Source organism: Amblyomma maculatum, chromosome 1 (genome assembly GCF_055883805.1).
Source record: "Amblyomma maculatum isolate TAMU_Amacu chromosome 1, ASM5588380v1, whole genome shotgun sequence".
Lineage (NCBI taxonomy): Eukaryota > Metazoa > Arthropoda > Arachnida > Ixodida > Ixodidae > Amblyomma > Amblyomma maculatum.
In genome coordinates, this window is record NC_139344.1 from 267,525,718 (window position 1) to 267,541,638 (window position 15,921).

At 52.5% G+C, this 15,921-nt stretch overlaps 1 protein-coding gene across 6 annotated transcripts in view; it reads left to right on the forward strand.

Annotated features, from left to right (window-relative positions):
* The window catches only part of LOC146206484 (uncharacterized), a 252,153-nt gene that overhangs the window by 80,363 nt on the left and 155,869 nt on the right, over positions 1-15,921 (forward strand). For all 6 annotated transcript variants that reach the window (XM_084591193.1, XM_084591194.1, XM_084591197.1 and 3 more), the window contains exon 2: positions 5,439-5,579. In XM_084591193.1, the coding sequence (XP_084447319.1) occupies positions 5,439-5,579 (141 nt within the window). The remainder of the gene's footprint in view (positions 1-5,438; positions 5,580-15,921) is intronic.

Here is a 15,921-nt window from a genome sequence, read left to right on the forward strand (position 1 = left end):
GACGGCCGGATGTATCGGGTAGTCACGTATGCCGCTGGCAGGCTTCGCTTGCGGCGCGCTGTCCTTGGCCGTTTCGAGATGACGCCAACTTGAGCTTACTGGAAACGCATCCGGCGCCGCAGCTTTGCGTTTTCAGGAGCACGCGGTACTGTCGCTACCTCGGTGAAGGTGCGAAGCGAGCTTTGGCATCGGCTCACATGTCCGCTGGGTGTACCGCGCCCCGTCACTTGCGCTGCAGACGCCTAAAGTTGCTTCGCGTCACAGTGTGCTTGGGCCTTTCTCACATAACCCGTTTGCAGTGCAGTTGTCTTCGTGACATCATCCGCGATTTGTTGGGCCCGAAGGAACGGGCGATGTTTTCATTGCGCGTGGTGACATTTCGCAGCCTCTGATGTGCATCACGGCGTGCTTGTCCGATCCGTCTCTATCACGCGCTGTTTATTCCGGGCGTTTCTTTTTTCGTATGGCGAGGCCTGCGCCCTCATCCGTCACACGTTTAGTTGAAAGGCTCCTTGCGATTCATCATACTGAGAGCGCACGCGCTTCGTTTGATATATGCGCAGTCTGGGACGGTCGCTGGAACGGTTAGCGAGTGTAGGACAAGCAGACTGCACTGAGCGGCATTACGGTTACCATTGCATAACACGTGGCTCTTGCATGTTGTGCGTTCAAGCGTGTTTCGGCAAGCTGGTTTTTCGTTAATCTGGTGCCGCGTTGAGCACTGAAACCATAGGAACTTGAGGAAAGGCGCATTTTGTGCATCCTGGGCGCACACAACGCGGAGTGTGTGACGTGGCGTCATCGACGTCGTCATACTCCGTGGTGTTTTGGCTGATAGCCTGTTGGCGGACGCCTCTTTCCTGCTACGTGTCCGTCCGCGAGATGCTGCCGAGTTCCCGGTGCGAGGCCTCGGCGGTGTGTGGTTGTGGGCCCCCGCCATGACGCCGTCTCGGTGCGCGCTTCCCGCAAGGACAAAGGGCGCGGAGGGAAAAAAAAAAAAGAAAAAAAAAATGCCTGCTCGCTCTTTCTCCGGCAAGGCCCCCGTTCGCCGCATTAACGTCGCTTGTTTTCTGCGCGAGCGAAGGCCGCCGTGCAGTTGGCTCGCGTCTCTGCACGTGCGCGCTTCCGGCGACGTTGCGGGTTCTGCACGTACCGAGCCCTCGTGTCCGTTGTTCGTAAAGAAGTAAGCAACCGTAGCCAAACGCTGCGCGCAACACGTTCGACGAAAGAAGCTTAGACGGAAAAAAGGCGAAAACAAAGCATTGTCTGCGTGCATTGCCTGGCGTCGCCGCTTTTCTCCTTCCGTCTCTGTCGTCACGCGTTATGCTTTTGTACTGCGTGACCTTTCAGTACGATTGACACACTTCAGCTACCATTGCTCGAGGAGCGCACGCAGCAGGCTTCTCCTCTCTCCCTCCCATCCTATGCTTGCTCCCATCATCGGGGTCGTATGCATTGTTATGCATGCGTCCTACGTCGCACACCTCCTCTTTGACATTATAGGCTGCGACTGCATGCTTTGAGTTCTTAACATTTCAGTCGGCTGCTTGCAACGTAAATTCATCTGTGCACGCAGCAGGAGTTTCATGCCATCTTGATCTCGCTTTGTAAACAGAAGTGTGAAGGCATTTGAAAACGTCGCTGGAGTTGGCTCTTTCAATGACTGAATTTAACTGCTCATTGTTACTTCTTGCCGCGTATGACGTTCAGTTGAAGTCGTCCGTGGCGTTATAACCTATTTAACGTCACTTAGGTCGTTCGAACAAACCCCGTATAATGTACCAGTTGGCAAGACGTGATCCGTATCGTGATGGTTAATTCGCTAATTAATAGGCAAATACGTTGCTCCTCGAGCTTGGACAGTGCGGGACGAGGAAGTGGCCTCCACAAAGATGGCTCTAAATATGCCATAAATGCGGCGGACGGAATCGGTCCATTCCAACTTCAAACATAGCTGCTGTGCGACATGAGGTCTTCTTTCACCGTGGCCGCTTCCTGGTGCTGTGATCAGCTGGGTGTAGCGCATGTTGGCCTGCGCCTGGGGACATGGGCGATGTAGGTCATCGCTTTGAGATGAGCCCCGCGTAGCTTCTGCCCAGCCGTGGCTTTCCAAGCGGGTGGGTTGCGCAGTGACCGAGCAGGCATTTCTGGGTCATTAACCCGGAGTCCGGGCGGTAGGGTCCTGCCGTTGCCTAGGTGGATTGTCGACAGCGCACCCGAAATGCGCATAGTTATTGATTGGCACGCGTTGATGAAAGAGTGCGCGGGGTCGTTGCCCCCGCCGGTCGATGGCGGCGTCCCTTCCTGGGCGGCGGGCTTCGCCTGTGCACGGGGGGCGCTCGAGCGTGGCTTGACGACCCCGAAATCGACGGCGGCGCGGTGGCCGAGGGGGACCCACTTTCGCTGGCGGTAACCGTGTTATGTCAGCTTCCGGGGCGGATGTCTTCTTCCTTCGGGGCCTTCCTCGTTCTATTTTCACCCGGCGGGAGGAGGAAGCGGCTCGGGGAGCGCGCGGCCCAGCCTTGAACGCGGGGGTCTCCCTCCCAAGGTTGGCGCGCTGTTGTGGCGTGCCCGGGGGACGACGCTCAGGGACTGTAATCAAGTGCACATCCACACCTCTAGCGCCGACTTGGTCTCAAGCGCGCGACGCCGTTCCTGTCGGGGCATGGTTGATCCAGCTATACATAGCAATTGCAAATACCTCGGTGTTGATCTTTCCTCAAATGGTCCTTCCATATTACATCCATTTGCGCAGTTACCTCAAAAGTCATTAGGATACCTACGCCTTAATCGCACAAATTATCCTGCTAATATTCGCAAACTGGCTTATCTAACTTGTGGTCGTCCGCAAGTTAAGCTTTGCTTCACTCATTTCGTCTCCGTCACAACAGCAAGGTCATCGCGTTAGAATCCCTTCAAAATAGGGCAGCACGATTCATGTCACGAAACTATACTATTCAAGCATCACTCAGATAAAAAGTGATCATTCGTTACAACTACACGCCGTGACATATCGCTCCTCTAACACCATTGTACCCTTCAATCGATCAAGGTCTTTTCACTTCGATGTTCCATCCCGCACGTCCTAGAGATTGCACAATCACCTCAGTTTTGCAAGAATATATGGGGAAGCATTATCTTTGAACTCATAAGCACTTCCACGAGCCATCCGATTATGTAATAACCTGCAAGATAGCATCTCTTTGTTGTCTAATTCATTCCATCGCCAACTCATCACACGTTTCACTGAAGCCTTTGTTGAGCCTCCGTTTTCCTTCTGTTTGCCTGTTACGACCCATTTGTCTTAACAGCGCTATATCGCCCACTGATAATATGTGCCATGTTGTTTAATTTTCTTATTTTAATAATATCAGTGTCGTTCCATCTGCTCTTCTGTACGGTTTCGTTATGAACAGCCGCCAGCACGCTTAACATTAAAGGAATTGAAACATGTGGTGGGCGCCGGCGGACGTGGTCCACGTCCGCTGTTAGAGCAGTAATTTTTGCACATTTTTCACTTCCACTTATGTCAGCGCCGGAACGGCATTGCATATGGCGGCATTCGTTGAGAATAGCAGCATACGCATTCCCTACAGAAACGAGATGGTTCAACGCACTTTTCATTTCAGGAACATAAAACAGCCTGCGGTGTTTTCTCCTCTCCGCAGCCCGATGCTGCACCGCCTCGCTTTCAGTGGTGGCGGCTTGCAGTGGCTGCCAGCAGTGTTAAATGACATGGGCAGAATATCTCTGGCAGAGCGGAGTGCATCAAAAGTTTTCTCTGGAACTGCGCAGGTTCTCCATCAGTCTGGGTTCATCACTTCAGGACGCGTGCTTGCTTTTCCGTATTGCGGACGCTGTAGTGGTTTGATCAACGACATACGTAGTTTTTTGTAGTTCCGATAAATGGAATGTCTTTTGCAACGTTTTGGTGTGTAATGTTGCGTTATTCCCTTCGACTAGCGCCGATGAGTCTTGTGTACCGACCGGTCTGCAGTCTCCGCTATTCTTCCCTCGGGGCCTCTTCCTTAGCGACGTTGCGCGCTTCTCCCGAATCCATTTGCGCTCACCCTCGGTAAATAGGGACACCTGCGTTGATGAGTCCATAACGTCACTACCCTCCCCTCCCCCCCCCCCCACACACACGCCTTTTCTTTCTTAGTATCGAGACGACCGACCGCGGCACTGCGCTTTCGCCGTGATTGCGGTGTTATTTGCCTGGAGCGCTGCTCGTCTTGACAATCTGTGCTCATCTCCGCCAGAGCTTCGTTCTCGCTGCGCGAAGCAGATCTCGTGGGATACGTTTCAGTTCACCGGTCTCTGCGGGCGTATTTCACAAAACTAGAGCACTGCACGGCTCCAGTGCTCCGTTCCCTCGCGTTTTGTCCCCGGCATGCGCGCACCCAGGCCTCGGCTGTCGCGAGCAGCCGCTTTTGTTGCCATGGCAGCCGCGGTCTTTCCTGTATGCATCGGTCAGCGGGCGGCGTTCTCTCGGGTGCCGCTAATGGACGCAGCCTTCGGGATGAAAGGGCCTGATTGATTCTCCTGGTCGCCCTTCAAGGACAGTGTGTGCCGGACATCAAGGATCGCGCTCGGCTTTCTTCGACCGGAAGCCCGCTGACGGCGTCGCATGAAAATGCATGATTTCACCTCCGACTCCGCTGCTCTCGCCCATGTGTGGTCTCGACTCTTGCAGCGGCTGGTTTCAGGGCAGCGAATCAACATTTGGCTTCTTGGCGCACATGATTTCCTGTGCTAAGTAGCGAGGTTATACGGCGTAATCGACTCGTGCCGCTAATTTACATTTTCTTGGCGTCGTGTGTCCGGTTTTCTTCTTCTCTGATGCTGAAACCACGGCTGGAAGCTGCCATACATAGGAGAGGTAGATCCTGTAATAACTTAGAGAATTCGTAGCAGTTCTCATAGCTGGGTGCAGCATTCGCCGACCATTAACACCCTTGGTGTATGCAGTCTAATTTTTGCGATGTAGGCCGTCTGAGGTCAAACTAAAAGGGCGCGTGTTTCTTCGCATGATGTCTAATTCCCAGCGTTTTTGATCTCTGCTATATATGTGCTGCGGACTACGGAAGACAACTTGTATCGGACAGGAGCAGATCCGGGCCGCCTTCACGCAGTACTTTTCACTGCTGGCGGTGCTTGAGCCATCGATATGTGATGGGACTCTGGGCTTCCGTAAGTTCAAAGGGGCATTGACGTGGGAAACCCTATGCTGCATGGTTGCGTCAGCATACATTGGACTGCCACGGGACGCAGTCGAAAACAATGGCCAGGCATGTCGGCACTGACACTATAATGTCCTTTATTGGCACCGCGTGGCATTATTATAACCGATCGCCTGTTTCGTGCCTACCTCCTCGGTGTCTCCATTGGTAACCTCCGTGTTCTTTTCACCAACCGTTTTGCCTCTTTCCTCGCAGGTCCTTGTGGAGTTTGACAATGCCGACTGGAAGCGACGCGAGTGGATCCGCGTCTACGAGGACCCCTTCGCGGCGTTTCTCGTCGAGGAGACCCTGACGTGGCATGTGCGGAACCCCGACGAGACTCCGAGCCCTGCTTTGGTGAGTGGCCCTTTGCTTCCTCTCGGGAGCAGCCCGTGCTCGTCGCGATGACGCTGGTGCCCGTACCCGCCTCATCACGGCCGCGACGGTTGCGCGTTTGGCTCTGCATGGCCGTCACCACGGCGCTCGGTCGTTTCGCAGAAACGAATACCACTTCGCCGACCTCGACGCAAGCGGCGGAAGCCACACGTCACCCAAAATGAACGTCACACATCGCACTACCGAAGATATAGTAGGCAGCTAGGTTAATGCTATCTCTGCGAGAAACCTAATGGGATCGGCGAACAAACATGGTAGCACACACAGGGCAGTGTTCGGCGAGCACTAAAATGTTGCTCATTAGAGAAGAAACGGAACGGAGTAAACGCGGCATTGTACCTCTCCTCATGCTCTCCCGTGTTTGTTTGCTGGACCCGTAATGCTTGACGCATGGTTGCCTTGTGAAGTTCTCCAGGCGGGGCCGATGGCGAGAACAACAGCCGCTTGCTGAGCCGCTTGCGGTCTGCACCACAGCACGACCAGCGAATACCGCTCAGTAACAACATTTATTACAAATGCACCGACTTTCGCGGCCATATTTATTCTAAGTGTTACGCCTCTCGACATTGGAGACGGAAGCGGTTCGGCAGGAACTCTGCCTTTACAGCGTCCCTAGTGGAAAACGCTTCCATCATCATCACAGCTGTGCCTTAGTACATCGTCCTTGCCTTTTAAATATTTGTCGCCACTGTTTCTCCCTCTTCCGGCCTTCTCCAATTCTTTCCCCTACTATATATAGCTGCCCGCATATGTTTACCACGATCTCTCGACATGCGATTTTTTTTTTTCTTTGCCATTTATATTTCTATGCGGGCCGCAGCGCATAGCGACAGTGTCCTTTCATTTATTTTTTTTCTGTCGCAAAAAAAGAAAGTCACAATGTTTGGCAATGTTAATATTCGACGTGTCTTGCTCGCTTTACATGAGGGCGGATTTGTTGCTACCTGGGGCTCTTGAAAGCGAAGGACGGGCAAAGGCGTACGGAGCTGTTGTCATCCCAAGTAGGCTGCCTAACCAGCCATCTCCCTCCTTAGCGGAGCACGCCCATGGCGCGTTATGGCTTCCATGACGTGCGCTTCACGCATGTTTCAACTCTACAGCCGCACATAATGAAGAGGACAAGGATAGTGATTTGTCACCGAACGACGCCCACTCAGTTAAACCCAATCGCAACAAGGTCTGGCTTTATTTGCCTTGCCAGGGTGGCTCAGCGGCTTTTGAAGCGAAAGCTTCACGGCGCCAGCTTTCAAGCCGTCGGCGTCACGGTTTTCACCTTCAAGTGCCCTTGACAGATACTGCGCCTTTCCTTTCCTATAAACTAATTTACAGTTGAAGCTAAATGTTCACTACGCTAAGTAGAGGCAGTCCTCGCGTGGCACTAAATTTGACCTTCAAGTGACCCTGACCTAATCAAGTGTCCACCCGAAGTATACTACGCCTTCCTTCCCCCTAAACCTAAAGCACTGAAGTACTCGTGCTCGGTCCCGACCGCCGGCGGCTGCGTTTTGGGTGAGGCGAAAATGGGCGTCCTTGCGCTGTGCGATGTCAGTGCACGTTAAAGATCCCCAGGTGGTCGAAATTACTGCGCAGCCCTCCACTACGGCACCTCTTTCTCTCTTTCCACTTTCACTCCCATCTCTTACGGCACTGTGAAGGTGTCCACAGAATAAGTTTGACAGATACTGCGCCTTTTCTTTCCTGTGAACCAATTACAAGAAAAATTATGAAAAGACCGAGAATTGAAAAGGCGGTGTTATAGAGGCTATATCGCTGCAACACTCGCAGCTTTCGCTCTATAACCCCCACAATTTTGAGCTGGGGTGAGAACCCCGGTTTAATCCTGGCATCGGTTGCATCCTTTCATGGAGTCGAAATCCCGTAAAGGCGCCCCACTGTGGCTTCGCTCCTAGGCCTTGCCAGTTTGGGATGTTGAACACTCTCTTTATACTCATTGTGTCTTCCGTCCATGAAATGAGGGGCTGCTTGGAGGATATTTGACAGTGCTGTTCGGAAGATTCCATGAAGGTGATACCAAGTCACAAAGAACGGCTCATGCTTTTATGAACACGCTTAGATCGAGCTCGCGATGGGCGGCTGCTGCTCGCCATAGCTTGAATTTCCTCTCATTTCGTGTGCAACTCCGCGGATTGGCTGAGGACGTCAGGATGTCGCGTAGGAAAGACTCCGTCATCGAGCTCCAGACAGGATGTTGGGGCCGTTTTCAAAATTTGTGCAATACCCTCATGCTGTATCTAAATAACGAAGAGGAGATAAATAACGAGCTTCTGGCGATATCTGAACATAAGGTTAACGGTCGTCCGTTTGCAGCGTTTTCATGGGATTTGTTCCCGTTGATACTGAACCAACAGCAGTTGTTCAGGCCATTAAAAGGGCTACATTCAGATGGCCCAGTTTCGGTTGCAATCAGTAATCAGGGTTGAAACTTCAGGTTTTTTTGGTATATCTGGCCCTCTCTCGCCTTCGAAGACCACTGCCGCAAAAAGTTCAATACACGGGACAGACCGTGTGAGACGTGCATAACGAACTATCTTGGCAGAAAATGGTTTTTCTGTATGGGATGCTCAAAAGCCGCATGTGATAGTTTTAGTCTTGCCGCATAATGTGCCGCATCGCAAGCTTCTCAGGCATTGTGAGGCTTCGGCTGAAAAATGCGTCCGAGAGTTGGAGGACATCGACTGCTTTTTTCAAGCGTTTTAGGGGTTGATCACGGAACGCAATGCGTCATCTGTGGTGTACTCATCCGCATGCACTGTGCAATGGTCGTCAGTTAACGCAACTGGCTCCCTCCTAACATGTCATTCGTTTCGTGTCTCTCGGTGGTGCGCGAAATCTCTGTGGGTCACGGCGCACACATGGCAAGCAGTTGAACGGATGCATCTGCGCGGGGTGCATCCGATACATGGGAGCACGCCAGCAAGACCTCCATCAATGCCAGCCATCTGAGTACTGGTTCTTGTGGCGCTGTCACGGCAGCACCTTGCTCGTAGCCCTAAATATCGGGCACACAAAAGAGCACTTCTTGCTCTTGTATGTCACTTCCGGGACGTTGTCTTCCATTTCCCAAGGGCCTCCAACTTACGTGGTATAGCTGTATGTGCAAACGTTACGCCGCCAATGCTCCGCCGCGCTTCTTGTGGTGCGTGGCTGCTCATGCGCAGTCTGTTTCCCGGAAGCGTTAGTGACAGTGTCGTGCTACTTTGTTTTTGTTTTCGCACGCTCCGTCGCCCGAAACAAGGGCCCGCTAGCCGCGCCTCAACAAGTGCCGTGGTATATTTGTAGCAGCAGCGAGCCGAGGTAGTCGAGGCTTGTAACTTTTTCTCGCGGGTCGTGCAGTTACCGTATGGAGCGTTTCAGGTAGCCAGCTGAAGGTGTCGCTGTGTGCCAATTGCAAGCGCTCACAGTACATATTCATTTATTAAACCTGCGAGCCTTATCATGCAAATCGCTCTGTGCACGTGGCTACGCGAGCATGTAGTCTGTGGTAAGTGTTTATTTTTTGCGGTCCCACCGTGCGCGGAACCTTAAGATTCCCGTTTGACGAGTTTATGTAAAAGATGGCGGTCGTTTCCCGGCACTCTCTGGCGGTAGAGCGGCCGTCTGAAAGGAAGAAGAGCGCCGCTTCTCCGTCGTGAGAGAGGGCCCCTGGGCGCGCTGCCTCCGCCTCCTCCGCACGCCGAGGTCAGTGGCCGGGCCTGCTGCTGTGTGCCGGGGTGAGTCATCCCGTGCCAGGTGCTGCGTCCCAGGCGGTGCAGTGCTGCTGCGCCGCGTTGCAAGGTGCCCGAGGTTCGCAGGGTGGGGCCGATTCCATGGGGGTCGACCGCTTCGCTGCCGCCTGCGAGATTTGAGAGAACGCCAGGACATACGTTTTCACCTTGCATTCGCGTTCTTCGTCTTTGCCACCCACGCGTTCTGTCGGACGACACGTGGAGGCGCGCGCCCGCCGCTTTCGTGTGCTGTACCGAGATTTTGCCACTCCTGCTCTCGGACGTGGCGGTATATCGAGCCCCTTCTATCTGTGACCTAATTTAGTTCGGTCATTCGTTATTCCCGACCGGATTTTGGAAGGCGATCGTCTCGCCTTTGTGACCCCCTTTTGTGTGCTATGGGGTTGCACCAAGCGCGCATAGACTAGCCTCTCAAAGATCGTCAAACTCCTAAGGTACGGACCACATATAATGGTGGCCTGTTCCAGAAGCATCCGCTAATTCCATAGTTTTAGTCCTGCGCGTAACGTTCCGTAGATTTTGTGATACAAATGCTTCGTGTACAACCTAGCTGTATTCAGAGGTTTTCGAGGACAGCTTAGGAGAGTATAAATCCAGCAAGCTGCTGGTACCAAGTTATTCAAGCGGTAAACATCGCCTCGTTGAGCTGTGGATACATGTGGCGGACGGGGCAATCGCTCCTACTATTACAGTGTGCACTTTTTATTTCGCGCCTTTTGCTCTCTTGTCCCTTGCCGATGTGATTATTTGGTCGTTCCGAGACAGGATGGTGTTGTTGCGTGCTTCGAAGCGTCACAGCAACCTTGCGTGTGCAGCATCGCAGGTTAGTCTTATCGCTCCACTAGTCTTTTTTTTTTATTATTATTATTTCTTTTTTTTTTTCGCTGTTGAAATTGATAGACTGTGGTGCTCTTTCTACTTTGCTAGGCATTTCGAGGTATGGAATGGGTGCCCTTTCGCAAAAGTATGTGTGCCTTTGTGAATAAACTCACCTTAAGCAAGCACTGTCTGCGAGCACAAATCACGTTGCGCCCTATTAACTTTTCGCTAGGTTGGGCACCGGTTCTCCTCGGATAATAAATACCGTGGACGCCTGTTCTCGGCCATAGGACTCCGAACAGGTTGGCGTTTTAAAACGCGCTATCATTGGGCGGCTCATTAACGCTCGCACCACAACGCGTTTAGCTGTGTCGTTTCTTTGACTCCTTTCTGGGCTGAGCATACATTGATGCGTCAGGGGTTCGAAAAGTCGATGCCTTGCAGAGTCGCATTCAGGCCGCGAAGTCGCACGCAAAACTTTTTTTGTGGGCACAAATGATTACTTTAGACGGGCAGTGAAGGATGCGGGGCTTGTTCGCCTTCCGTATGCCATCGCAGTGGTTTTTGTGACAAGGGGGGGTGTTAACGACATCACTGGCGAGTAAACAACCTCGCGAGCGCTGACGTGCCATTAAGTTCGGTTTTCTAGAAACGCCTCCTATCAGTTGCTGGAAGCTCATCGCCAAATGGTCTTCAGAATGCTAGAGAAGTTATTTAATGGGTTCCGCATGACTTAGGCGAACTGACGGTTTATGACTTGCACGGCGACGCTCTAGTGCCGCTCTAGGTGTCCAGTGTAGTTCCCGTGGAGATGCCCATTCCCACAGTGCAAAATTTCCTTCGGACGGTGCAGTCTTTACTCATCATTTGTTGGCTTACGGCACGATTGCTCTTAACATCCACGACTACCTGCTCGTTGCGCGCTTCATGCGTCACAAAGGTGTGTACCTGAAATGTATCGGCCGCCTGGTTCTTTTACTGATATTAGCGGCAGCTCCGTTGTGTAAACACAAGCGTAGAAACTGCGCGAAGGCTGTAACGGTGCTGCGGCCTCCCCTGTCGCATTTACGGAATGGTGCCTCTCTCCTCGATAAGATAGAGCCCCGCAGGCTCGCCGGGTTTCGCTGACGAGAGGCCAGATAGCGTGAGCCTCTCCGGGACTGAGCCCTGCCCATCGATCGATAGGACTGGTGGTGTGGAAGCCTTCCTTTTGTTTGATCATGACCCGGTGTGACCGGGGGGCTACGTAGGTCTCTGCCTTTATCACCCTTGTTGTCCCAGTACAAAAAGCAAGTTGCGATTGAGGGGGTCTGTTGCGGAGAGCGGGAAGAAACTATTTCACCGTAACTTATGGCCTTTCCACACTCCCTCATGGCGTCTGCGAAATGCGCGGGTGAACGGCATTTTCGATAGTGGATTTCTAGAATTCACGGCAAGCATATTGTCGTTGGTATTGGTGGCGGCATTGAATGTGAATTGGGTGTCGCCTTCGACCCTGTTTCATTCTGTGCGCGTGAGAAGGTGCCGATTCTTGGAATTTTAATGGCTATAATGCGTCTAATAATGGCTATAATATGGAGTAGCAGTAGCTAAGCTGGCTCGTCTTTCATTAACAAGAGACGGGCGAGGACGGCAGGCTTACTATACTACCGAATGGGGTGGTTTAGTTGCATCTGGCTTCAATCGCTCGATTCATCTGCTTCCTATGCGGATTTTTTTTTTTTTTTTTTCATGTTGTTTATAGTGTTTAAGCGAAGCTTTTCTGGGCGTCCAGTGAGCATATTGTATCTTACCTCTATACGCGTGCTGTCTGTGGAAGGACGTTTAAATAGCTGCATTTTAGTATATTGTATTGCAAGATAGGTTCGATACCTGCCGGAATGGCCATTTTTTGCCACGTTACTGAAAGAGTTACCCTCTTTTGTCGGTCTTGTTCGTTGCGCTGCTGCCCCTCTTGTTACGTGCAGATACTGGCCTATTCACATCTGCGAGCCAAGGGTCATGCTGCTAATGGCTCGGGATCAGGAGAGCGATCAAGGGCGCTCACTGTCGGACGTAGACCGCAGTGTTGCGTGTGTGTATATATATTTGTTCCCAGCCGCACCCTGGCCACTAGGCCTTTCCGTGCTGCTCGCCTATGCCATTTTGGGAACCGCCTTATCGCCCGTGCTCGCTCGTACGAAGGCCCCATCAGCGGCAGCCCTTGACAGGGCGTACTTATGCAGCGCAGTGTGCAGTGCGGAGGTGAATGGTGTGTCTGCCATTCTTGATGACTGGTGCGTGAGCACTGACATCGCCTTGTGAGGGAACACCATCGAAAAATGACACTGATATTAACGCGATGACCTGTCATGAATCGGAGTAGAACTGCAAGCGCCTATCACGTAAAATAGTCATGTTGGCATGACATCTTTCTTCGAACGCACACCAGGCATAACACCCTATCCACCTTAGCTGTCGACGAGTGAGCGCTGCGACGTATGCTCGTTTGTTCTGTGCTCGTAGCTGCCAGTAAACGTAATTCCGTTCAAAAAGCATTCACCGGTAGCGCGCTGAGTTTGTGCTTCCTTATTTTTCTCATTCGAGGTACCGGGCCGTCCCACTGTGGTATCACCGGTTCTGGAAGGTTTTTGTTTCAGGCCATGCCGATCTCTTAGTCCATGCGTAAATAAAACTCGGCCTTTGGAGTGATACCAAGGTCACATGAAGGCTTATACTTTTTTTAAGAACGCCGTGGTCTTACCCACCACAGTGTATCAGCGTGAAGGTGAAAAAGGCGGGAAGACATAGGGTTTCATTGATGACGAACCAGCTAGCCCATGCTTGAAGGATGCCTCGTTGAAATAGTTTTCTGGGTGAGTAACTTGCAGGGATCGCACGTAGGTGCAGACCGATCGTGTTTTTTGGTGGGAAAAGAAAGTGAGAGTTTGATGGCGTGCTACTCTCACCGTAAAACTGACGGCGTTTTATTGTGGACATTACATTGTTCGAGAAGCAAAATTAATGAGCTTAAACGAGGCTGTTGCGTAAGCATTTTATTGAGCCTCGTAAAGGCGAATGGGCTGACACGTTGGGCCCTATCCAACGTCGTGTTGCAGAGTTCGTCGAGCGGGTTAATATTCCCTGCTATGTCCTCCTCAATCATGCATGCCTGCCCAGAGGACGAGGTCGCGTCGAACGCGCCGAAGTCCTCCTCACGAGAAGGTGCTGCTGAATAAATAAGCGGCGTTCAGTGGGATCGTCCATTCACTCGTGTCCCCGAGCGCACTTGTTTCTTCCTCCGACGCCGCCTCGTTCGTCGTCTGGGCGGTCAAGCGCCGCAGCGCGTTTCGGGACAAGTCCAGGCATTCCTTCACTCACGTCTCGTCTGCCATAATCGCTCCGCAAATGGTTTTTTCGTCGCGGGCGCCTGGAGAAAGCTACGTCTCTGCGGCAGTTCCGAGAAGGCTCTTTTGTGTTTTACCCGATTCGTGTTGCTTAACTCCCTTTTCAGTGGTCATTCTACTCCGAGCATTGAGCGTTTGCCGCGTAGCAACGTTCGCCGCAACAAAAGCTCGAAACGAGGTCGATAGGAGCCCAGTGCTTTTTCCTTTCCTTGTGGTTGGCGTGTTTTCTCTTTCGCGAGTCGGAGCATCCTTTCCTTTTTTTTTTCTTTTTTTTTTTTTTTTTACCCTTTCTGGCATTTCTCCTCGTTTGCTCCGTGCATGGTTGACTCTGCTTGAGTGGCATGCACTTTGTAGCGCACGTGTCTCCCGCATTCTCTGTTTCGACTGCTGTTTGCATGCGCTTTCCAGGCCTTCGCACATTCTGAAGCCAGAGCGATACGCGGTCGCTGGCCGTGTTGAATGTCCGACTCATCCTGCTTTTAAGCCCCATCCCCTGGCTGCACCGGCGACTGCGCGCTTTGATAGCACTGCATTCAACTTTGCCCTCTTTCCCCTTCAGTTTTCCCTCGGCGGAAACAGAGCGCCCGTTCCTTCCGCCCGTTGATAAAAGGCTCGCCGAACCGTGAGCGCACTATAGCGGCGTGCTGTAAAAATCTGCTGGCTGGCAATTGCGGGGAGCGCGGAACGGCATCCCATGAATAGCCTGTGCGTGGGGGTGGCTATCAATGTCTTCTAACTGCCCGTGTTCCTCAGCTTTTGTTTTCTGCCTGTTGTGCTCGCAGATGAGGGAAATCTGTGATATATGTACTCATGCTTGCGCTGCTCGATAATGGCCGGAGCTTGCATTCCTTGGAACGTCCCTGGTTACGTCGATGTAGTCATAAATTGTATCTGGCGTGAACCAGCGGCTGTCAGGCCGAAAGGTCAGCATGTTTCAGTATCGCCAGAAGTGTTGACAGTTTCACACACACTTGACATTTGGGGCATTTATAACGGAACAGCCGCAAGCATATCTAATAAACATACGTACCGTCCGTGTTTATGCGTGTGGCCAAATGCCGGCAGCCAGCTGCGTTAATGCAACTTTAGTGCGAATTGTGTGCAGTGCCTTGATTGATTACATAATTTTCTTGAACTGTGCTCGCATGCGAAAACTTTCGCGACCATTTTTCTTTGCTAGCCGCTCAGAAGCGGTTCTGGAACTCTCTCACTGAGCACATGAGAACAAAAAGTGTTCGCTGTCTGTGTACCTCCCCGTGTTTCCATCGTGACAACCGCAACATTGAGCCGTGTGACGGAAAAAAATAAGCAAAAGCGTGCTTGGCCTCACCCGCTCTGCGGACGCGTGTCCGAATCTCCGGTTAAGCGCAGTCGGAATCTGTAAACGTGGCCCTGAAATGATTTCGGGTTTGGCTGTTTCTTCTGGTTCCGGAACGCCTTTTTACATTCTTTTTACGTCACGCTCTTGCTGCGCTGTTGATATTATAAAGAGTGAGGTGAAATAATAGCCTCTCCCCCAGAATTTATCAAAATGGCCCACCTTTTCCTCTCCATGCGCGAAAGAGGCGCGCCTCGCTCTGACCGCGAATGCCGAGAGCAGGAAGAGGGGAAGTCGTGCCGCCACCACTGCTTTATTACGCCGCATCCTTGTGCCAGCGCAGACCCTTGCGAGACAATGTGGGCGACAGGAGGAGGCGCGCGCCGGGGAAAAAACACGGCGCAAGCAGCAGCCCTACTCCGTCCGCTGCTTCCTTGTCGTCCTGCTTTCACGATTTACTTGGCTCACTTTTGCCACAGCTCGCTGAAAGCGGCTGGTGCTGGAGGGAGGGCGTTCCCGCCGTGGCCGTTACTGATGCTTTGTTTTACTTTCCTCTCTCCCTCTCGTCGCTCGCCGGTGGCGTTTCCATGGCGACGACCTGGATGCTGCTCTTCGATCGAGCCGCCTGGAGGCTTCCACCGCTCGGTGGTGCGCTTTTCTAGGGAAGCTCCCTTGCTTGGAATTCGAGGGGGGGCAAAAGCTGTCAGCCCACGCTGCCATTATTTCCTGGCGTGTACTTTCTCCCTCGCTACCCCGGCTGCCCTGCGAGCCGCCTTCGTTTCGCCCTCGCCTGTTTGATTGCTGGTTCTGCACCGGAACCCTGCGGGGGCTGCCGGCAGCTTCCTCCCGTCGCGTTTTCTTTTTACTGCTCTTTAGACGAGCGCCGCAGCAGTGTAGGGGGAGCTTTGAAAAGAAGGGGGCTGCGTTTCTCCCAGCCGGCGATGGAGCTTCCTTTTCCAGCCTTCCATCTGGCCCTCGTCCCACCGGAGAGACCGGGGACGACCGAATGTATCTTTCGCTGCTGTCATGCCCGC